Source organism: Canis lupus, chromosome 19, assembly GCF_048164855.1.
Source record: "Canis lupus baileyi chromosome 19, mCanLup2.hap1, whole genome shotgun sequence".
Lineage (NCBI taxonomy): Eukaryota > Metazoa > Chordata > Mammalia > Carnivora > Canidae > Canis > Canis lupus.
The window spans coordinates 28,268,271-28,291,570 of record NC_132856.1 but is presented as its reverse complement, the minus strand read 5'-3'; the positions used below and the strand labels follow the sequence as shown (position 1 = coordinate 28,291,570).

The following is a 23,300-nucleotide window of genomic DNA, read 5'->3' as shown; positions in this document are numbered from 1 at the left end:
ATTCAGATAGAACCACTATTTGTCATTCTTGGTTTTGTCTTTCCCTCCTGCTTACCATTTGGCAAAGAAATGGCTCAAAATATCATTATAAAGGATGAGACAAGAAGAAATAAAACCAGCTAAAATGTAAATGGCTATAAAAGACTTGGCATTAGAAGAGGCTAAAATTAGGTTGATGGTTATGTACAAATTTAAATTATTCCTACACCATTCTGAGATCTACTCAAATGGAAACTCAAGAGTTGGGGCAAAAGGGAAATGGTAGTTATAAATTTGGTTTTGGAATCATTCAGACCAGTACTCTCTCTTCTTTGTGATACTACACACAATGCTTAACCATGGCAAACATCTCTTTCTAATTCTGCTCAACAGAGGCATGAGATGGTGAATAAGCATCTCACACCTAACATGCCCAAAGCATAAGTCCTGGTCTTTCTCCACAAACTCCTCCTTCCTATAGTCCCCTTCATTTTAGTCAATGGAAGCTCCATCCTTCTGCTTATTCTGTGCACAACATTTGGAGTCATCCCAACTCCTCTCTTTGTCTAAATTCCACACCCAAACTCTCAGCTAATCCTTAGGCACTACCTTAAAAATATATTCCCACCACTTCCCACCAATTCCCACCACTTCTACTGTGAACATCTAAGCCACTCACTCATGGTCTTTTCCCATCTGACTCACTGCAATGATTTTCTAATTGTCTCCCTGTTTCCACCTTTATTCCTCCGATAGCTTCCTCTAAATTCAGAAGCCAGAGTCAGTCTTTTAAAACAAATCCATGTTTCTACTCAACTTGCCTCCACACAATGGCTTCCTACCTCACTGAGTGTTAGCAAAAATCCTTCCAAAAGCCTAACCCTTCCTTCCTTGTCCCATGACTTACTCCCCTGTTCCTCTCCTTCAGTTTTATCTCTAATTTCATATCCTACCACCCATCCCTCTAACTCAGCCACACTAGCCTCCTTGCTATTGCTAAGATGTGCTTGGCATACTCCAGTCTCTAGGTCTTTTTATTTATTTATTTATTTATTTATTTATTTATTTATTTATTTTTAATTTTTTTTTTTTATTTTTTTTTTCAGTCTCTAGGTCTTAACCCCAAATACTCTTCTTCCAAATATCTACATGGCTTGATTTTGTATTTTCCCATATCTCTGTTCAAATATCCCCTTAAAGGAGACTTGCCTGATCTCCTTAATTGTACAGTTCCCATCCCCTCTTCCATGCTATTTTTTATCCTTCTTCTCTAAGAATTCTTGTCTGTTTTGTTCACTGCTATATCAGTGGCTACAGCAGTGACTGGCTTATAGAAAACATTCAAGTACTTACAGAATATGCAAGTGAATGCATGAGTGAGTAAATGAATAGCATCTCAATGAACCCAGAGCCACTTATCTCACAAGAACTTTTAAGGATTAAGAAAGCATCCTGCACAATGCTCAGTTCATTGCAGGGACCAAATAAACAACTATTGTTCTCTCTTATCTTCTGCGTCTATTCAGTCCAAAACTGGCTAAGTACTCTTGTGGGTAAATATTTAATTCCTAATGACAGAACTAAATACTACACAGGGGACACCTAAACAGAAGGGTATCTGAGGATGTGATATAAGACAAATTGACAGCAAATGGCATTAGCTAGGAACTTAGAATACTACTCTGCCCTGCAAAGGCAAGACTATTGTTTTGAAAGCTGGCTCTAAGACATTGACACCATCCTATACCCTGAGTGGCCCTGAGTCACATAATGTTGTTTCTCCTTCCTAACATGTCACTTTACAATGATCCTTTTCCCAGAAGGAAAAATGTAAATATATGAACCAAAAATAAACTATGAAGTTATGTATGGACATGAATGGGTTCTACACAGGTTGGGTATTTTCTCTCTCTTCTGGCTAGAAACATCTAAAAGCAAAAAACTGAAGACTCTTACTGCTGTTCCAAAAACAGTGTCTCAGCTTAAGTTTCCTTTCATTTAAGAAAAGGTTCTCAAAGTGCAAAACCCAAAATCAAGCTTGAAATTTTATAGAGTGAATTTGATAGAAATGAGTCATTGCCACCATCCTTCACACTCTCTGCAAACTAGCCACCACAAGCCTCTCTGGCAAGTGGGATAATTGTTGCCCAAATTTTAGGATCTAGTCGTGTCAAGAAAGACCTAGTTTTCTTAGTCTAGCAGACTTTTCCTTAAAAACGAACCAATTCTCATCATACTAGGGTGTTGTCTGATGGTGGGAAAGCCAGACCCTTTTAGAGCACTGGCTGGGGAATTCCGGGAGACCAAATCTAATTTCTGAGTTCCTCTGAGAACCATTCAAAATCAAGTGAATTGTTAAAATTGTTCTATTTAAAAATGTAAGTATTCAGCTACCTCCCACTTTTGATAAGTAAAATAAACAAAACCGGGAACCTGGCGAAAACCCTTGAAAAACACTCAGATACTAAGGACTCAGCTTCAGTAACTTTTAAAAAGCAGAGGAGAGCTGAACTGGTTTCCACTTGAGCAAGTGCTTGTTTCTTTCATGTGTCACAAATCAAAATCAGTATTTCTAGAACTTTTGAAAGCCCTACCAGAGAGGAAGTGGAAAGCATGGGGCTTGGGAATCAGTCAGGTCTAGCTTTAAGAATTACTGATAAAAAAAAAAAAAAATTACTGATCATATGATGCTGGGAAACTTACTTGCCTTCTGACAGCTCAGTTTTCCTATTCGCATAATGGACATAATAATAAGTTTGATTTTGCAAGATTTTATGAGGATTGCAGTAATGCATACAATGCATCAGGCCCAGGGCTTGGTTCACCAAAATGTTCAGTAAATAAGGATCTTTGCTATTATTTCTCCACTTCCAGTTAAATTATATAATTATAATTAGGTTTATAATTCAGATTATAATTAGGTAAAAGACAAAAATCAATTTCTAATTTTTAAAAAATTTACTTATTTATGAGAGACACGGAGAGAGAGGCAGAGACATAGGCAGAGGGAGAAGCAAGATATCTGCGGGGAGTCTGATGCAGGACTTGATCCCGGGACCCTGGGATCACACCCTGAGCTGAAGGCAGACACTCAACCACGGAGCCACCCAGGCATCAGTTTTTAATTTTAAAGTGTTTTTTACATAGTCCGTTAGAAATTTAAGGTTGTAGTTAATTCTAGAAGGTGGCACTCACTTGCCTTATGGAGAACCATCTCTTCTACATTGGGCACCAGCGTACATACATTCTTATTAAATTTTCTGTGGTCTTCCATCAAGAAAACTTTAAACATTGTGGGACAAATCCAGTATTTCATTAGAACTTAGGTCCTACCATAAAACTTCTGAAGTTGATGATCGTATGTTGGGGTTATTTTGCTTGCCTTTCCTCTACTGAGAGGTTCCACTGGTCCAAAAGCTATGGAGTTACTACTAGTGCTTAGGGGGCCATTGTTAGTGACCTTTTGGAAGGAGAAGGATTGAGACTGATTTCATTCTAGGGCCAGGACATGTATCATATCAAATGCATCTCTGACCCACCATTTTCAGAGTTGAGCCTGTAATTCTGAGAATATATGTATGTGTAATGTGGAGATTGGAGTTGGTAAATATAGCATTGGCCTTCTGCTAAATCAGGAAAGATTTACAAAGTGGAAAAGGGAAGGTATGGAGCAGCAGAGCTTCAGAAACTTCCTTCCTCCGAAGTTCACGTACTGAAAAGCCAATTTAATGCCACACATCTGGAAAATCTGATCACCTAACGTATGGCTTACTCTTAAGGATGAAAAAAACTGGCGGGAAATAATTGATGGAATTGATGGTGAAAACCTGGCGATCTCTACAACATGAAAGTTTATCTTCCCAGAAAGGAGAAGGAACAATTTTATAATCTTAAAGACTTCTCTGACTTAAAAAAAGAGAATTTGGTATCAAACACATTTGGGGAATGCTGTAGACTATACCCACATAATACCCATAAGAATATGGAAAAAAAAAAGTTCTGCTGTAGGAAATCCATAGAACTACAGAGAGGAGGTGATGTTACTCTCCCAGAGGATGTGGCAATGTTTGAGGACATTTTTGGTCATCACAACCAAGAGGATATACTTTTGCCATCCATTGGGTAGAGGTAAAGGATGCTGCTAAACATCTGACAAGACACAGACCAGCCCCCCAACAAAGAATTATCTGGTCTCAAATGTCAACAGTGCTGAGACTGGCATATTCTAATTTATACCTATTTATAACCCATAAAATACTTTCTTTACCACTGCCTTAGTCTCCAATTAAAAACACAGTCTGCTACCCAGATAAACATACAAATTAGTAATTAATCCTACTTTTTAAAAGTATCCGAAAGAAAAACCAAATATTCAATGTCTGTTGCCAATTCCTAGATATAACTTTAATTATGAGTCTTCCCTCTCCTCACCAGATGTCTCTTCAGGGTTTCTTAACCTTGGCACTATTTCAACATTTTGGGTGAGATAATTCTATGTTGTTAGGGGCTATGCTGGGCATTGTAGGATGCTTATCAACACCCTTGGCTTCCATTTGTTAGATTTCAGTAGCACCCTCAACCTCTTCGTGACATTTGTCTCCAGACATTGCCTAATGTCCACCAGGGGGTAAAAATCACCCCCAACTGAAAACTACTGAATTATCCTAAGGTTTTCAGTAAGTCCAACAAGCTCTCAAAACTGAATTGATATTAACTGACTCAGTAGGGGTGGGGCCAAAGAGCTATTTAGTGGATGGAAGTGGTAAAGGGCCTGCTGGAATCCAAGATCAAGGTCTAGACTACAAGGGTTGGGAAGTCTTGGTCTCTAGCGAACGTGACATGTACAACGTGAAACCAATTCCCACACACAGCAATGAAGATGTCTACTACAAACATGCCCTTCTGCACAGCACTTCCTCCTTGACATCATGTCCCTGACCTGCCACTGCTAAGAGGTTCCCGGATATTTCACATCTGATTAAGAGACAGTCAATGAGAAGGAAATCATGATTTCACCAAAAACCCCCCACAAACTGCAATGCAATAGGTGAGTTGGCTGGGTGAAGGCTTTTTATTAAGTGCAAGGAAAATAAACAACACACATTTTTGAAAAAAAGAAGAAAAAAGTCCTTAGTTTTCAAAGGAATCTTGGCTTTACTAGGGGAGCAGTAGATGAAAAAAAAAAAGGATGAGTCTGCATACAGCCAAGTATTTACTGGCAAAACTTGTAATGAAAGTTTGGGTTTCCCCGGGTAAAGGGGAGCAAAAAACCCACATTATTACCAGAGGTCTTTCATTTTAGCTGCATGGGTGGGAGGGGTCTGAGGGAGGAAGGGAGATGGGGACAAGGAGGAGAGAAAGTCATGGGAAATAAGCCAATGAAAAACTAGGAAAGATTCTGTTTTTGCTGAGCACTGGCTACAGCACTCACTTTTATTATGATGTGACAGTATAAATCTGAGATTAAAAACAGCTTCCTAAAATATGTCAGAATTTATAAAGTCCTGAAATAAATCTAGACCTACTCTTCACTTCCTTTGAAGTAAAATACACACTGAATCTGTTTCTTTAGGAAATTTTAACAATAACTTATTTTGAAATATATCAAACTTATAGAAAAAATGCAAGATCATCACAAAGAACTCCCTTTTTCCAATTGCCGACATTTTACCACCCTTGCTCTTTCCTCCCTCTCTATATAATTATAGTATATATGTATATATGAGTGGCTTCAGGACATATGTCTCATCATCTCCAAAACTCTAGCTTCTCCTAATCAAGGACACTCTCCTACATAAACAGCATACAATTCTCCAAGTCAGGAAATCACTATTGATACATCACCAACATCCAACCCTATGTGTTATTTTTTAATTATTCCTGTGTAGAGGTTCGCACTTTATTTCCATATTCCTAGGCCAATGCAATCAGGATTTCAGCTCCTGAGTAGCTTGGCTCATTCATTCATTCATTCATTTTGACACTATGGTATGCCCACTTTGGGTAAGGCAATAAGCTTAAACAGTGGACCTGTTCAGCTCAAAGGAAATTAAGATTTGGGGCAATTAAGTGTTTTGTTAATAGGTTTTTCACTTGAAATGTGGTGACTATATTTCTTTGTTTTAGCTAAGAAGAAAAAAGCAAACCTGTTATTTTTTCCATTATATTTTCCCTCTCTTCATCTCACAGAGCTCCCAGATCATAACCAAGTCTTATCTTTCACCCACCATGTGGATGGAGGAATACAGTGGTTGGGACAATAAGGAGTGAAGAACAGAATGTAAGGCCAGAACCCAAAATGGTTGACTGTTCTACTGATGGGAACAGAAGAGACTCAGCGATGCCCAAAGAAGAGCTTAGTTTTAGCTCAAGAAACAGTTTGGAAGATATCTCAATGTGTTTGATGGGTTTTATTTCAACCAGAGAGCTTTTAGTGTGAAATCACTTTTTAATAAATTTTAATTTCATAATTCACTTGTAGGGGAGTAGATTACATTCTACAACAGACATCTACCACAAACATCTGCAAATTCCCTAATTGGCTTTTACAGAATCTGAGCTATTGTTCTGATTATCTATATATCCAAAAAAAAACTCTTAGATTTATATTACCCCAATTTATTTCATTTCTCTTTGTATATTAATATGTCAGAAATATCACCCAATGCCTGTTTAATAAATATGGGATGCCTTTTCTCGAAATCTTCAAAGAACCTAAAATTTGCTCCCTACATGGTTTAATTTGAGGAGAAACAATTTTCTCATATTCATCCCTTTAGAGCTCTGAGCAAAATTTGTTAATGGCTCAGGAATTTCAGAATGTTTCAAATAGTTACAATTTGGGAGAACAGAAAATCTTAAATTTCCTCTTTCCACAAAGGTTACATTTTACCACTTCACCAACTAAAGACCAAAATGAGGGGATTATATCTTGGTTAAAACCCGGGGTTGAAGGTCAGAAAGTCCCAGGTTCAAGTCCTAACTCAGCCCCTTCTCAACAGGGTGACCTAGACCCAAGTAGTTAACTTCTCTGATGGTGCTAACTTCACCAGGTAGAGAGGATTAAATTAGACAATATGGGTGAATTGCTTTGTAGAATTCCTAGCAAAAAGTAAGTGCTCCAAAATGTGCTCACTATAATTAAAATAAAAAATAATAATCAAATAATTAAAATAGAAAATCAAACCCTCTTTATAATCATGGAAAGGAATACATTGTGCAAAATTAAGCAAAGGAAAAAAAAAACCAGCTCTTTTGTGGAAACCTGAAGCTATTCATCCACTTGCTGAGATCCTGAGAATTATTTTACTTATCTCCCATTTCAATGTATAGCCAACCGGAGAGTGAACATAACAAATTATTAAGTGCTTCTTAAAAGGAGACCACCTGAATGGTTTAGAGTTTAATTCAGATGTCACCCTAAAGGGAAAAACAACAACAACTACCTGGCCACTGGAAAAGAGAATTGATGACATCATCAATCTGCATTAAAATGTTGTTGCGTACATTTTAATTTCAAGGGGGTGTCAGCATGGGGCATGAACATGAATGAATCCACAAGGATTTTCTTAACACTGGGAGGCTATGTTTTGCAAGCTAAATGAAAAACATAGTGATGGAGGAGACATTGCCTCAACTCTGATTCTTCTGAAGTGTCTTTCAAACATAGCCCCTTAAAGCTAATCTGCTCAACCTTTACCTACAGGGCTCGGTGAATATGAAAAGCTGCCATCCTGAAACTTCCTTCAAAGAGGGACTGATCTCTTGGAATTCAAGCTTCTACAAGGTGACTACCCGGTGTTTCCCATTTTTGTCTTCTATAAAGCATCAATCAAGCCTTGCCCTTTCGGCCCATTGAACACATAAACACTCTTTCTCCTTAACTGAACTTACTGCCACGATGAACTTGAACTCTAAGACGCACAAGAGGAGAGTTGTTTTAACAGCTGCTTTTACACTGAGGGCCTGGAGTTACTACTCTCAAGACAGCTGGTTCTGATAAGCCTCTCTTTGCACTGTCCTGTTTTTGCTAATGCCCAGCTGTCAGGGAACACCCACTGCAGTGTTCCAAAGCAAAGGCACAGAGCAGAATGAAAGGCAAGAGAATGGTACTCACTTGGCTGCAAGGGCATCCTACCTACGGACCCTTTACAAGCTGACACAGGGTTCTTGTCTCCAATTGACTTTTATAAGTTTATTGATTTCTTAGTTAGTTGAGTATTAATTGCAAAAGATGTACTGCTGTCTGAGGTTGCCTGCCCAGTATGGTAGCTACCAGTCACAGGTAGCTGTTTAGAGTAATTAAAATTAGATACATTTTAAAGAGCAGTACCCTTGTTGCACTTAGCCACATTTCAAGTGCTCCATATTGGCCACATGGGGCTAGTAGCTTCCGTATTGGAAAGCAAAAAGAGAGAATATTTCCATCAATTGAAGAATGTTACTGGACTACATTGGCCAACGCACAGCCTCTTTCTAATAGGAAAAAGGGGATGCAGATCTGGCTAAGAGTAATGGTTTTGGCGGCACAGCCTGTACTGATTACCTTCCACACTACTTCCTGTACACTCTTTTTTTGGCCGCCAATGTTCCATTTTATAAATTTTTGGAAAGGGAAGTTGTGGTCTTTAAAACCACCCATGAAAATGATCTCCCACTTTAGAGGAAACAAAGCAACAAGAAGCAAAGGTGGTGGCGTGGCAATCCATACATTCCAGATTTTTTTATTGGTAATCATTAAATAACACAGGGGAAAAATGAACATCAGCCAGGACTTCCTACACTTGTGTGGAGGCTGAGGACCCTAAAGGGGAGAGATGGAAAGCCAGGCTCTCTGCTTCTCCTGGCTCTCAGACCATTGAACTCATGTCTGGGTTATAACGTTAAGAGTGAATAGAAGCACACTCTCTGATAGGAGGTTTGTAAAGGTTCCATGGCATCAGCCAGAAAGCATTTATCCCTGAAAATGATTGTGTAATTGTGCACTTAAAAAGAAAGATAGGATTGATAATTTTTATTTAGTGAACAAAGACCATTAGCAATTGTGTGTGTGTATATAGATATACATATCCACACCCACACACACTCTAAGAGCAAGCTTTATTTTTATTTTTGTGGTTGTAATGAGGCTGCCAGGAAAAAAAGTGTCAGTTCTTTAATTATATGTGTAATTAGTTTTGTTTAATACCACATTTTCTCTTTCTCCACTCAAATGCCTAGCTCTGACTTGTTCATTGCTGTATCCTTAGCACCTAGAACTGTGCCTGGTTCACAGTAGGCATTTAAAAGTATTTGCTGAAAGATAAATGATGTCCCCTTTTAAGGAATGACCTAGAATTGTTTACTCCTTCTCCGTAAAATAAATCTTCCTCGACTGCCTTTACTAATCAGGATTCCCTCCCAACCAATTAGACGTGGACCCAATCTCTACCTCCCACACCACATTCCAAAGTTCCTATTCCTCTCCGTTCCAGAAGGACAGCTCGCTGACGTGAGTCAGTGAGAGGACCTACACTCCTCCACAGTGTCTAATAACTCTCCTATCCCTGCTTCCCCCACCTTTGGACTTTTAAAAACTGCAAAAATAGAAATCTGTCAAGCTATCACGAAATATCAGCTGTCAGGAGGCAGGAACAGAGTCTCCCATAGGCACACAATCACTGTAAACAATGAAAAACAAAAAGCTGGCTAAGTTTTAACTCCAATGAGATAGATGCAGGCGTTTCACTTGTTTTGATTAAAAAAAAAAACCTCTTAGCTCAATAATGTGCTTATTTCTTTTTTAAAAGGCACTAGCTGTATATTTAAGCTGTGTCTTCATTAGTAAAAAAAATTCTTATGTTTATGAAAAATGAGTATGCATTTTGCAATGTGATAGTCCTTACAGTCAAAATCTTTGTATCATCCTCCTAATCTGGCTGATGTGATAACATTAAAATGAAAGAGATGTGTTCTACTATTCCCAAAATATAACCAGTTGTCTGAAGTGTTTATAACAACTGGTTATGGGAATTCACCCATACAGAAATAAATTTGGATTTTCTGTGGCTGGAGTCAAATGGGCAATGTCAATATTAGGCAAATAATGTTGAGGTTCCTGGTGTCTGAGTTTTAGGTATACCCTTTATTTTTGAATATCAACAGGAGTATAAAAATCTCATTCTGAATATGGGCTGTTTCTATCAGATGAAGCAGGATCGGTATCATCAGTGCAGTGACATTGATGTCTTATTATAGATTGATCATCTATAAGATTGATCATCTTATTAAGATGATCACATAGTCAAATGGATTCATAAGAGTGCTACCGTCATGGGGTAATATGGGGGTAAATACGATGTGTGTTTGCTTAACTTGGCTTGGTGTATAGTAAATACTCAGTAAAAGTTAGCTATCATCATCTGCTTTGGAGAACCTAACTTATTTCACACCTTATATAAACCTTACATGCATGTAAGGGTCTCCCTGATTTGGGGCCTTTCAAGCCTCAATTACTGTTCTAAACCACATGTGGAATGGAGGCTCAGTAGGGGCATGTGGAACCAAGGAGTGTCAGGGGTCATCTTTATGATGTACAATTTTTTCAAAACTGCAGGCTCTCTTAAAACTTCCAAGTTTACTGAGACCACATTTTATTTTTCTTTAATAAGCAATTCTTTCTGAAATGTATTGCAGGTGAACAAATAACAAAATTGACAAATGCTGAAGTCTTTTATAGTTATCTGAACACAAAGAGTAAGGTGTGATCAAATTTGTGCACATTAGGTTAGTGTTTTCCTGTCCCTAGCTCTTTTTACATGTTTAGAACCATGTCTTTTAATCACTTGTTTTGTCTTCTGGCTATGTTTTATTATTATCTACAAATTCAATAAATGGAGCATTCACATTTCATAGTTGAGACTCAGTGAATCAGGACAACAGTACGAGGAAAAGAAAAAAAAACCAACAAAATGTTAAGCCTCGTATATTTTTGTTTATATCACCAATTCAGAATTTTTTTAAGGATCCCTTTAAAATACACATTTTAAACTACCCAATTACATAAAGCTTGCCAGGTGGCCACTCAGATTTGGGAGAGGGACGTACAGGTGGAGCAGATTTACAAAATTAAAATGTATCTTTTTAAAACCAAGAGAAACATATACATGCATTTCTAATTCACATAGCCTATTTGCCTTTACAGTCTGCTGATAAACACTGATTTTTAAACATTGTATATAAAATTAAATAACATGGAAAAATAAATATGCTTTATTATATAAACATAGAAATCTGTACTGCTCAAAATATTCAGATAATACTAGGCTCGGCTGCTCAAAACTGTATTCAGAAAGTATGGTAGTGATATTTACAGTCTTTATTTTTGCTAGAGATAGATGCAGTGAGGTGATAAAATACTGTTGTCAGACATTTTTCTCTTCCTACCTAAGGAAGCTGCAAACTTTAATATGAAAATGAGGTAGACACAAATTCGTAAGTTGGCCAGGCAGAAACAAAAGCACGGTTCCTTTGTGAGCTCATAAATTCTCATTATTCGGGTCGACAAGCATTTTTCCAAAGCACCTAAAGCAAGGCTCAGAGAACACTTTTAGGTTTGTCATGAAAAACCCAAACAAGCAGTTTCTCCTAAGGAGAACCACAGTCTCCAGGATGACCAGCAAGCAGACTCATAGGGCACTGCAGAGGGGAATGCTACAGGACCAGCTTGGAGAGATGACATCACCTGCAACCTCTGTTACTTTAATGATCTCGATGGATCTGCATACTGTAGAATGCTGTGGATTTTTAACCTACTTTCTGCTGTGGTTTGATAGCACAGAGCTCTCTTTCCAACATATTGTCTAGTGATGGGCCGTGTGCATTCCCTCCTCAGTCTGCTCCCCGGACTGGCTGCAGGAGCCAACAGAAAGGTGTATTGGTGTAAGAGCCTCATTTTGAAATCAGAACATTACCAAGTAAGAGTGCAAGGACACATTCAAAAGAGGACAGGAAAGGCTGGATTTTTGGAGGACGTTTTTCACCATTATGATTCTAAATCTGCAATGACATGAGCCAGTAGTAAGGGTCTAAATGGGTACTTGAACCCGACATTCACCAAAGCCTCATTTTAGAGGCTCTGGCAGCCATGCTAATGGTGATTTGGCATTTCTTTCCTAAATATTGCTCCTTAGTAACAATTGTTGAATGAGGCCATCTCCATTTTGACCTTGGAAAAGACCTACTCACACAGTAGTTGCTTCTGGACACTATCTCTAGAGTGTGAAAATCTGGGAAGAGAAAGCAAACCTACTGAAGGACTAATTGCTACTCTTGGTCTCTAATAAATCGAGTCTGCTTTCAAGAGAAAGCAACGTGTTAGCACCTCAAATATACTTTTTGTTGTTAATTTCACTGTCAGTTGCAATGATGAAGCACCATAGGAGTGGCTTTATGGCTATTAACACGATTCACTGAGGTATGCTTAAATTTAGAATTGCTCAGAAATGTACCAAAGCATCCACAAAAACCAACATAAAAGTAAAATCAAAGTCCTACAGTAAGAATCTGAATGACTGCCCTCACACACATATATTTAAGTAATATATTACAGATGTATCTATTTAAATAAAATGCTTTTGATTTCATTATTTAAAAATCACAATTAGAAGCCTTGCACAAGTGGCTTTGCTCCTAGAGGCATTTAAATATATACTCGAATAACGATCACTTTACAAAGGAAGCATTGAAATCATATTGGCAGCAAAGATATTTTAAAAATCCACGTATTCTCTTCTGTGTATAATTGAGCATTAGCATCTCTTTCTCTCTCTTTTTCTGTGTGTGTTTCAGAAAACTGTGTGCAGAGTTAAGAAAAACAACTATAATAAAAATATTAAAGTTTTCAGCTAAATTAGTAGATCAGATTTAAAAATTTAAGCGTTTAAGCTCTTAAGAAAATATCTGTGGGAGAGGATGGTGATCCTGTGTAAAAAAAAATGAGTGGTATTTAGAGAACATTCAAGGAAGAGAATGCTATGGAAGCCCATATAATATATGTTATACATTGTGTATAATGTGTATATATACACATATATGTATGCAGTATATACTATGATTATATTCTATGTCTGTGTATATGCACACACACACCCCCTCTGAAGGTTAGATTTTTTTTGTTGTTGTTAAAATTAAAGAAAAACAACTTTTTAGAGGGCGAGTAGTTTCTGAGACACAACTCTGATGTGGTGTGGCTGTTGGCCAAGTAAACAGGTAAAAATATAATGGGCTCAAGGGGGAAAATTTCATGAAAAATATGTCATAGGTGACTTAGGGAAGTTGGGAACGCCAGAAGATGTTCCTGACATTCCATCGTCGTTTCTGATCTTTTTCAAAACGTTCATTTTGGGAGGGTGCCAGTACTACAGACAAAATGCTTCAGGTGAATATGCATCTGACTCCGCATGGCATTTCTTAAGCTTGTGAATCAAAGCCTTACAGCCCAGCTAAATAGTACCAGTAGAGATGATACTCTAAATTTTTCTAGGCTTCTACTTAATGCTAAGAACAGTGGTTATAGAGCAAGGTTCTACCTGCAGATGCGGTCTCACACCCTGAAACCCTCGGCTGTTAGAAGCAACAGTATTGGTCACTTCATTTCAGTTAATCTGCTCTTTATCTGGTTTCAGGAATAGTTAAGACTTTTCCTCAGAATCCTAAGGAATAAAAAAGGCTTGTGGATATGACTTCATGTAATACTAAACTCATATTCAGTGCAATTAGTATATTTACAGACACATTGTCTCTATTTCCATGAAATAGCCCTACCGGCTCCATAGATTATAACACAACGTTAGCCAAAGTATTGTTTTGATATAGGCGACCTTCTGTTTGCCAGGAGCTGCCCCAGAAGTTTGCATAGTGTATTTACAGTGGCAAACCTGTCTCACAGTGTCAGCTAAGCAGATAGCAAGTGAAGCCTAGAACCAGAGCAAAAAATCGTCAAACGACGGGCTTTGTGTCTTGGGAATGAGAGAGAACATTTTGGATACCTTGAAAGGCACCAAGTCGCTCAGTCCACTGTTGTCGGTCATTTTCAGAATATTTTCTGTATTTTGTGGGTACAACCTTTGTGGTCATTGTGATGAGAGCTGTACCCGAGTCACATAGAGAGGCAAATTAGTCACTGAAGAAAAAATTGCTTTGGCCTCAATACACAGGTATCTTTCCCCAAAAGTCAAAACTCCTGTAGTTTAGGAAAGGAAAGAATGTCTGCTATTGAGTTGTCTGCTTAAATCACTTTGGAGCTTAATAACTACATGAACTTTTTCCATTTCTTTGAAATATCTATATACGCAGTCTTGCTTTTCTAAAAAAACAGACGCTACTCCTTGACATTGGCCCCAGGCCTCTATGAGGTACATGTATTCTGTAAAGTCACTTTGGCAAAATCACAAAAAAATTAATTCTGTTGTGTGTCAACATGAAGAAAACCATAGACCACAGCCCAGTTTCAGGGATGCCCTTGAGTGTATGACAATCATCTGCCGCAGAGGAGTGCCCCAGAATACCTTGGAATTGGGTATGTTAGTTAAGATAGTTTGGTTAACAAACATTAATAGTTAGGGCCGTACCGAACTCCAAGGGCCAGTATTCCACGCAGCGTCTTGAGGACAAGCATGTGTGTTACACTGCTCACGATCTGGAGGCTTATCAAGGATTTCACAGCTCAAATCTGGAAACCGTTCACCACTGGGCCGCTGACAGACCACCAGTCTTGTCCGCAAGCCTCCACCACACAGCTTAGTGCACTGGAAGAGGAGAAAGCAATGCTGTGGTCACTCTGAACGGCCAATGACAAATTATATTTTCTTTCCCATAAGAACAGTTTCTTAACCAGAAACTTAACAGATTCTCCATCACAGCATTGGGCAAGGTCAGTCTCTAGGCAGACCTACGTCCTATTACCAAGGCATTATATATGATAGGATGGAACTGTCTATCTTAATGGTAAATATTCTTTATTGAGTGCTTCCTCTTCACCTGGACTAAATACTTTTTAACATTATGGCATTCTGTCATCAAGAGGAGATTATAATTATCTGCCCCGTTTTATAAATGGGACAACTGAGCTTAAAGGAAGTTAATTAACTTGATCAAGGTCAATTCAATAGCAAGTGAGTAGCATAAGATTACAGCCTTTTCTTTGATGGCTATGAAACTAAAAAATCAAACAAACAAATAAAATTCCCCAAACCACCCAGTACCAAATAAAGGACATAATGACTTAGTGGGTTTTATTTTCTGGTAACTTCTAAGAAGTTGTCACCAACTTTTGGCTATTCTGTGACGCCAATCTCCATAGATCTTTTTGACGTTACGATATTTTACGCTCTCTCCGAATCTCAGGATAATGACGATTTTCCCCGGGGTGAATAAACAATGTGGTGGGAATGTTGGATAAAGTTCTGACTCTGGCTAGACCCAAACTTCTGAGGCAGGAACAAGTTGTATTTCTTGGACAGTGCTGCCGTGCTCACATCCAGGAACACTGACATTTGGCTTTCCTGCTGTGTCAAGGCCAGATCTCCCACAGAATTTGGAATGATCTGGTCTGTGCTGACAGCAAGCATCCCAGTGAATGCGTGTACTCTCCTGGCTTTGGTCCAATTACAGAAGCTTAATCACAGGCCCCGCAGGACATAACTCTGTGAGGAGTTTTGGGAAACCCATAATACATGAGTCTTGAAGCCTGACTCTCCCTTCTGCCTTTCAGCAAAGCCCTCCAGAATGACGTACTGTCAACGAAAGTCAACAGAACGCTCCATTATGACTGCCTATGACTACTGGATTATGTGAAATGTGGACACGTGATTTCGGTTAGCCAGGAGTGTGAACTAACATGCCCATCCACCTCACTTGTCTTTTTCCCCTCTTTTGGCACTGGGGTCTCCAAGATGTTAATCTTCATGTTTTATTTTATAGATTTTACAGTCAAGACAGACCAATGCAACAAGCTCTAAATATGTGCTCTCCCTGTGGACTCAAGAGTAGAGAGATACAGCCTTGGTTAATTACACACAAAACAATAAGCATCTAAACCTTACACAGAAGAGTAGCTCACAACCCCATTTGATAATAACAGTAATACTAACAATAAACAGTAGTAGTAGTAGTAATGATAATGATTATCATTATTATAATAGCAATTAACTTTGATCGAAGACTATGTGCAAGGTATCTGACCCGCACTATGTCAGAGAGTAGTCATAAATTGGTGCCATTATTATGCCCATTTACAGACGATGCTATAAACATTTGGCAAAGTTGTAAAATTTGCCGAGGCCACAAAGCTTGTAAGGGTCAGGGCTGGGAGTGGAATCTAGTTCTGTCTGTTCCAAACACTCTACTGCCCCTCGTTGGTCATCAGATGCCACTTTTGAAAGGTAACAGCTGAAGAATTTTATTATTTGATATTATTCAGCTAATTATTCTCTCCCATCATTAAAATGCATCATCTCCACCAATAAAAAATAAATTAAAAAAAAAGAAATGTAGGAATAAAGAGATGATCATCAAAAAAAAATGCATCACCTCCAATGGGAATAACAGCACCTATTTATATTGGTTTCATCAAGGACTAGAGATACTAGGATTTGGTCTCATCAAGGATTTTAAATATGCCATGGGAACAAGAGTGCATCACAAACACCCCAAAACTACGAAAAAGATGGCAATGCTTTCTTGGACCAATTTAACACATGTTTCCAATTACCTTAAAAGTATCCATTTTTTCATCAGAGGTTAACCAACAATTCAACCTAGCATTTATCTGCATGCTTTGCTAATTTTCCTCTCCCATGTATTTAAAAGGTGTCTCTACTTGATCATAAACGCACTCTTAAAATAATAGTCCAGAATGAAGACAGGTCTCCTACTTAATCTCAATTGCAGAAGCTTCCACTAGAACTCATTCTTTGTCTTTAAAATAAGCTATGAACAACAGCACAGTTTGGTCAGCAAAATTGCTCTGCTTTTTTTCCCCCAAGGATGTACAAATGGATGGCTGTCTCTCACCTCTCCCCAGTTGCCGTAAGCCCACTGAGGACAAGGGCCAGATTCACAGGCTCTTTGCTCATCGGGTTTTATCCTCTCCACGCAGTCATTGGCGGTGTATCCGTTTTCATCTTGACACACGACCACGCGCCGCTGGGACCCACCAGCACAAGTACTGGAACACTGAACACATCACAAATCAGTCAGCAGGTTAATCCCTACCTCCATCTGCACCTTAGGGACGTAAAAAATAGCTGGTTGGAAAGTCAGAGACAAATGTGACAAAATGAGTTCTCAAGTTGTCTGGATGATGGGCAAAGAGCAAGCCTGAGAATTTCCCTTCTTTTTTTTTTTTTTTTTTTTTTTTTGAGAATTTCCCTTCTGTGGGGCCGTCTCATGCACATGCCCTTATCAACACCTGGATGGCAGCAACAGGGCTTCTCCTTTGCACAGGTTAGGCCCTCAGCAGGTGTTCAAAAGATGCCCCAGGAGTGATAATGCCTTGTGACTTCCAAAGCAGTCCCATTTATTGTCTCCTTTTAACCCCTTCATGTCCCTGAGAAGTACGGAGGTGTTAACAGACACCGCAGTCTAAAAAAAAAAAAAAAAAAAAGACACCACAGTCTACTGAGAAACTCTTCTTTTCAAAACTCAAGTGCTTATTTAGAACCAACATTGGACTTCTCTTTAAATGCAGAGGTCAAATTATATGCTTAATGATACACCACTAGTTAAAATTGAGCTTCCATATTAAACTCATTCAATTACCCACAGCATCATAGACTGCCACTTAGACATCATTTCCTCACAGGGAGTATTCCCTTCTCTCCCTCCACAATAGCCTTGACTTCAGTGGCTGATGGCAGCATGATATGTTTTTTAATATATTTTTTACTTCCCCAAGGACTTTAATTGGATTCCATATTGACAAGCCTCTCTTCAGGGGCACTTTCTGTGTACTGCTCTCTCTCATGGCTGTCACAGAATTATGTTTGCATTTCAGCTAATTTCCCACCCAAGCTTCTCATAGTTCTCTTATTTATCTACATCTTGAGTGTTTTTTTCTTTCCAGAATGCCCTTATCTTTTGAAAACCAATGTGTTTGCTAGTATCCTTCACTCTGACCCTTAACATGTAAAATCAGTTTGCCTATAAAAGAAAACAACTAGTCTCAAAGCAATGCAATTCCCATGAATAATTTATTAAGTCTCTAACTGCACTGGCAACTTTTTTTTTTTTTTTTTTTACTGCTGGGTTCTGATGACAGGTTTGTACTTTCTACCGAACTCTAGCTCAAACCAGGGTTATTTCAAAACACCTGCAGACAATGCTTCTTGCTGGTCAGCTTCTTCCAAATAAAGCTGTGAATGTATTTTTGGGCTTACTGCATGGGACCTAAGCTCAAATTCCCTGCTTATACTGGACAAATTATGCATTACTTTAAAATACATTGGGTTTAATTTTAAAATGTTAAAACAGGAAAATGGATTTATGACTTTTCTCTGAGAAAACATTTAGGCAACTTCTGATTTATAAAAATTCCATCCTAGTCTCTGAGGATTCTGATCTAATGACTCTAAACTTGAACATACTTATTTTCTATTTTTAAACTGCTTAGGACATAATAGATATTACAGAATCATTATTTTAATTAACTTTGGGGACCAGAATTTATAATGTTAGGAAGGAACTTCCATATTGTAAGTACATTTGTAATATATATTCTGGCTCTTGAGTTTTTCCCTTGATAATACAATCTTGTATCATGCTTTTACTATGTCATCTGTGAGCATCACTGCCTCAATGAAATGGTAAACTCCTTAAAGGATGGTTCAGTGCCATAACTTGTGTTTCTGTTAACTCCCATAGCACCAGTCACAGGATGTACTGCCTCGTCCAGTTAAAGTTACTGGAGACACCAGCTCTGTAAACCACATGCTACCATCCCTCCAATATGGCTGATGGGAGCAAAACTGGTCATTTGATCCAAGGCCAACCAATCCACGGCTGCCCAGTGACCAATCAGATGCTTCCTACTGAAAATCTGACCAAAGAGATGGAGATAAGGCTTAGCTGGGGCCAGGCAACTACACTGCACAGTCTTGAACTATCTAAACCCAGGGCCTGTTCGGGTCTTTATAATCCCAAGGACAAGTAAGTGTACTACATAATTTTTCTCCAGGTTCAATTTGGTCATTTTTTTCCTGTTAATTAACAGAGATTCTTAGTTCTATCCGAAGTCACAGAATTTCACCTGCCACTTCTTTTGTTAACAGTCTTCCCATAATTTTTTAGAAGGATTTTATTTATTTATTTGAGGGAGAGGGGGACAGAGAATTGAACCAGACCCTGCACTGAGCACAGGGACCAACGCCTAGCTCCATCCCACAACCACAAAGTCAAGACGTGAGCCAAAACCAAGAGTCAGACTCTTTCTGGACTGAGTCACCCAGGCACCCTGCTGCAATCTTCCTGTCCTTTTAAGATGACATATTTTCCTAGGTAAACATTTCTTTGAATAAAACCTGCACCCATCATCCACACTGGCCAAGATAAGAAAGAATGGTCTTTGCAGGAGCAAGAGGTGATAGACATGTTTTTCCTACAGCCTAGGATACTTCCCCTGATATCTGGCAGCCCAATTCTCCTTAAAGAAATCATTTCTTCCCCAATGGTGGCACTATCTAGTAAAATGCACTGCCCTTCCCTGGTCAATGAGTGGGCAAGTGGAACAAGCCAGGCCCATGAGACTTTCCTGAGATCTGAATCCCGAGCAGGGTAGATGAGAGTTAAAGGGATTCATTAAGACTTCTAAGAAACTCCCTATGGTAATTATAGTCTAATTTCTGCTCCATCTAGATAGGAGTTGGCAAGATACAGTATAAGGGCCAAATATGACCTGCTACCTGTTTCATAAATAAAGTTTTATTGGAACAGAGCCTTGCCCATTCATTTACATATTGTCTACACCTCCTTTTGTGATACAACAGCATAGCTGGTTAGTCGTGACAGAGACTATGCGATCCACATCACAGACAATATTATCTGGCTGTTTGCAAAAAAAGATTTGCCAACTCCTGAGCTGGATCCCTAAAGATGCACTGCTCTCTGTCTCTACAGGGGCCAAATGAAAAGTTTTGTTTGCTCATTTCATTTTCACTTGAGTCAGCTTCTTTTCTTCTGTTCATAACCAGAGACTCCTGATTGGTAACATGGGGGAAAAACTCACAGAGGATTCAGGTTCGTGCAGAAATGTACTATAAAATGAGGCTTTTATTGCACAACCCACTGAAAACATTAGGTTCCCATTCTTCAGTGTTTAGGACTCTTTCCTGCTTTTCCTGCCATGGGAAACAGGAAAGAATCACACAGTTTGTGTACTGCACCAAGCAAAGATGCACGTACATTCCACAAACTCCTGGGAGCAGGTTAGCCACATCAAGCTAGAGCTGAAAAAAATCACATAGTCCATCTTCAGCCTCACTTAATTTAGGAAAAAAAAAAAATCCCCAAACAAAAAACAGGCACAATGAGGAAAAGAATGGTATTGCCCATTGCTGCAAAAAGGTTACTTAATCCTCCTTAATTGGGAATACTGCCCAAGGGCATGATCATTCAATTTTAAAAGAATGCATCATCTCCAAATGTTGTCCTAAGTAAGAATAGATTTAACTTTTTTTTTTTTAAAGAGTTTGAGTGCTATCATTAGAATATACAAGAGAGTTTTTAAATTTTTCAACCAGAAACATTGTAGGACAATCAGTGATTACTTCTCTTGATCACTCTTTAACTTCTTTGCACACAAATCTCTTTTAACCCCGGCAAAGGACTTAAAGTGGAAAGCAAGCAAGGAGGATGGGAGAGAAGGTCCTGGGCCTTGCGGCAGATGTTCTGCATACAACCAGGACTTGCAGTGGGTGAAAATGCTCGGTGGCTAATCAGTATTCACAGGAAAGGAAAATCTCATTTACTGAAACATAACCACCGTGGGAAACAGAGTTTCCTTCTAATGCTTTTTAGTTCAGAAATAATTAAACACAATTAGTGGTACGAGAAGGGAACTAATAGTAAACAATTAAAATGAAGACCCCAGAGTGATTCTTAGACACCTTCTCCCCACATCTATGCAGGGTCCCTTTCTACCTTACCCCTCCTGCAGTTCCATTAGACACGTCCAGTATACCACAATTATTTGGAGGAAATTATTCAGTAAAAAAACCCAAAAAGATTCAAAGCATATTTTCTCTGTGAATATTAAATATTTTTCAAGGTCTTCCTAACATGAAGGACAACGATAAGAATAATGAGAAAGTTCTTACTCTGGGGCAGGCAGCACACAGAGCACTTTATTTGTATATCACATTTATTTCCTACAACAACCCAGAAAAGCTGGGGTTATTGTTAACTTTATTTCACAAACAAGGAACTGAGGCTCATGGAGAATATGGAACCCACTAAAGACCTCAGAATTTGAAAGTGTAAGTCCTTGGCTAAAACAGAGGCATCTTTGCTCAGAGTCTGTACTGTTAACCATTAGGTTATGGTACTTCTAGAATTATCCAGATTCATGTTGCCCCTCCCCCCCAATCCAGGACAATGAACTACTACTCTTTTTTTTTTTTTACTCTGTCCATTTAATTTCCTTATGGGTAGGAGCTGCCTGTCACCTTAGTCCCTGGGATTCATCAATATGGTCTTCACAGTACGGCCTAGAAGCCACTTGATCTTTTGCCCGGCTGTGACACCCCCCAACCCCAGCTAAGGCAGCTTGTAGGTGCCTGCAGACAGTATCTGGGGGCACCTTTTCAGGGACTGCAACAAACCCATTAGGGTTCACCTGAAACAGATGAAAATGTACAATGCCAATCCCTTGTGAGAAAAAAGGCTTCAAAGGTGTTTCTAATCTGTTTGCTTCCAAAAGCTGAATGCGTGAAACAGAAGAAAGCAAGTTAGAGAAAGACTTCAGGGAATACTCACTGCTCCCCAGGGGCCAGTCCTCCACTGGTTTCCACCAAGCACGTGGGTGCGGCTGGGGCCGGGGCTTCTGGGGCGGTAATCCTCACTCTGGAAGGGGTGCTGAGCGAGACCACTGTCTGGGGTCCGCTGAGGGCATGGTGATGTGGAACAGTCCTGGTCGGTTTCTGGGATGTAATCTGGGTCACACTCACTCTGATCAATCACGTGGTCACTGTAGTTGACACACACCACTTGCCGGGTCGCCCTGCCTTGCCCACACGTCACAGAGCACTACGTTGAACATCCAGAAAGAGAAAGGATTGGTCACTGGCTGTCACAGATCTATCAATGTGCATTTTCTGCGAAAGGCCCACTGCTCACCCAGCTGCTCAGGCCCCAAAGCTTGGCGTCATCCTTGTCTGCTCCCTTGTCTTTCCACCCTACAGTCATTTCACTGAGAAATCCTGTCAGCTCAGTAGTCACAATACACCCCCAATCCAGCCACTTCCCATCATCTCCATTGTCACCTGCCCCTGCCAGGATGCCTGCAATGGCTTTTCAGCTGGGATCCTACTTACAAACTTGACATTCTCTGCCCCAGCCCACATCTGCTCACATATCACAAACCATGACCCTTACAATAAAGATCATGATTCTCTCCAGTGACTTCCCAATTCACTTTGAATAATGTCCAGAGTCCTCATCTTGGCCTGGAAGGCCCTCTGTATGGCCACTGGCTACCTCCTTGACCCATCCCTTGTCATTCTCTAGTTACTGCACTTCAGTTAAACTGAGCTTATGGATGTTTCCTGAACATGCCAAGAATACTCCCTACTTAGGATCTTTGCACCTGCTGTACCTTTTCCCGTACAACATAGATGTCCACATGGCTCACTCACTCACTTCATTCAAATCTTGCTCAATGTGCTGTTGGGCCTTCTCTGGCCACCCTAATAGCACATCCCATAATTCCCTATGCCTTTACTCTGCTTGACATTTTTCTAGCACTTGTCTGTGTTTGTTGCTATATCTATATATTTCTTTATTTGTTCATTTATTAGAACCTCCATCAGAGTAATCTCCATAAAGGCTGGGCTTTATTATTTGCTGTTCACTGCTTTTTCTACACTAAGATTTTATAAATATCTGATGCACAGATAGACATATTTAATGGATGGATGGATGGATGGATGGATGGGCGGATGGACAGACTGATAGCTCAAGGCACAACAGTGAGATTATCTACCATTTATTGAGCACCTACTTTGTACTAAGCATTTAACATAAGCAATCTCAAGTAATACAACCATCTTGTAAGGTAGGTAGTAGGTATT

General features: G+C 39.2%; 1 protein-coding gene across 4 annotated transcripts in view; it reads right to left on the bottom strand.

The window, feature by feature from the left end:
- ADAMTS9 (ADAM metallopeptidase with thrombospondin type 1 motif 9) overlaps positions 1-23,300 on the bottom strand; it is a 160,440-nt gene that overhangs the window by 52,843 nt on the left and 84,297 nt on the right. For all 4 annotated transcript variants that reach the window (XM_072785511.1, XM_072785514.1, XM_072785513.1 and 1 more), the window contains 3 exons: positions 21,988-22,257; positions 17,032-17,193; positions 14,589-14,765 (listed from right to left, as the gene is read on the bottom strand). In XM_072785511.1, coding sequence (XP_072641612.1) covers positions 14,589-14,765; positions 17,032-17,193; positions 21,988-22,257 — 609 coding nt within the window. The remainder of the gene's footprint in view (positions 1-14,588; positions 14,766-17,031; positions 17,194-21,987; positions 22,258-23,300) is intronic.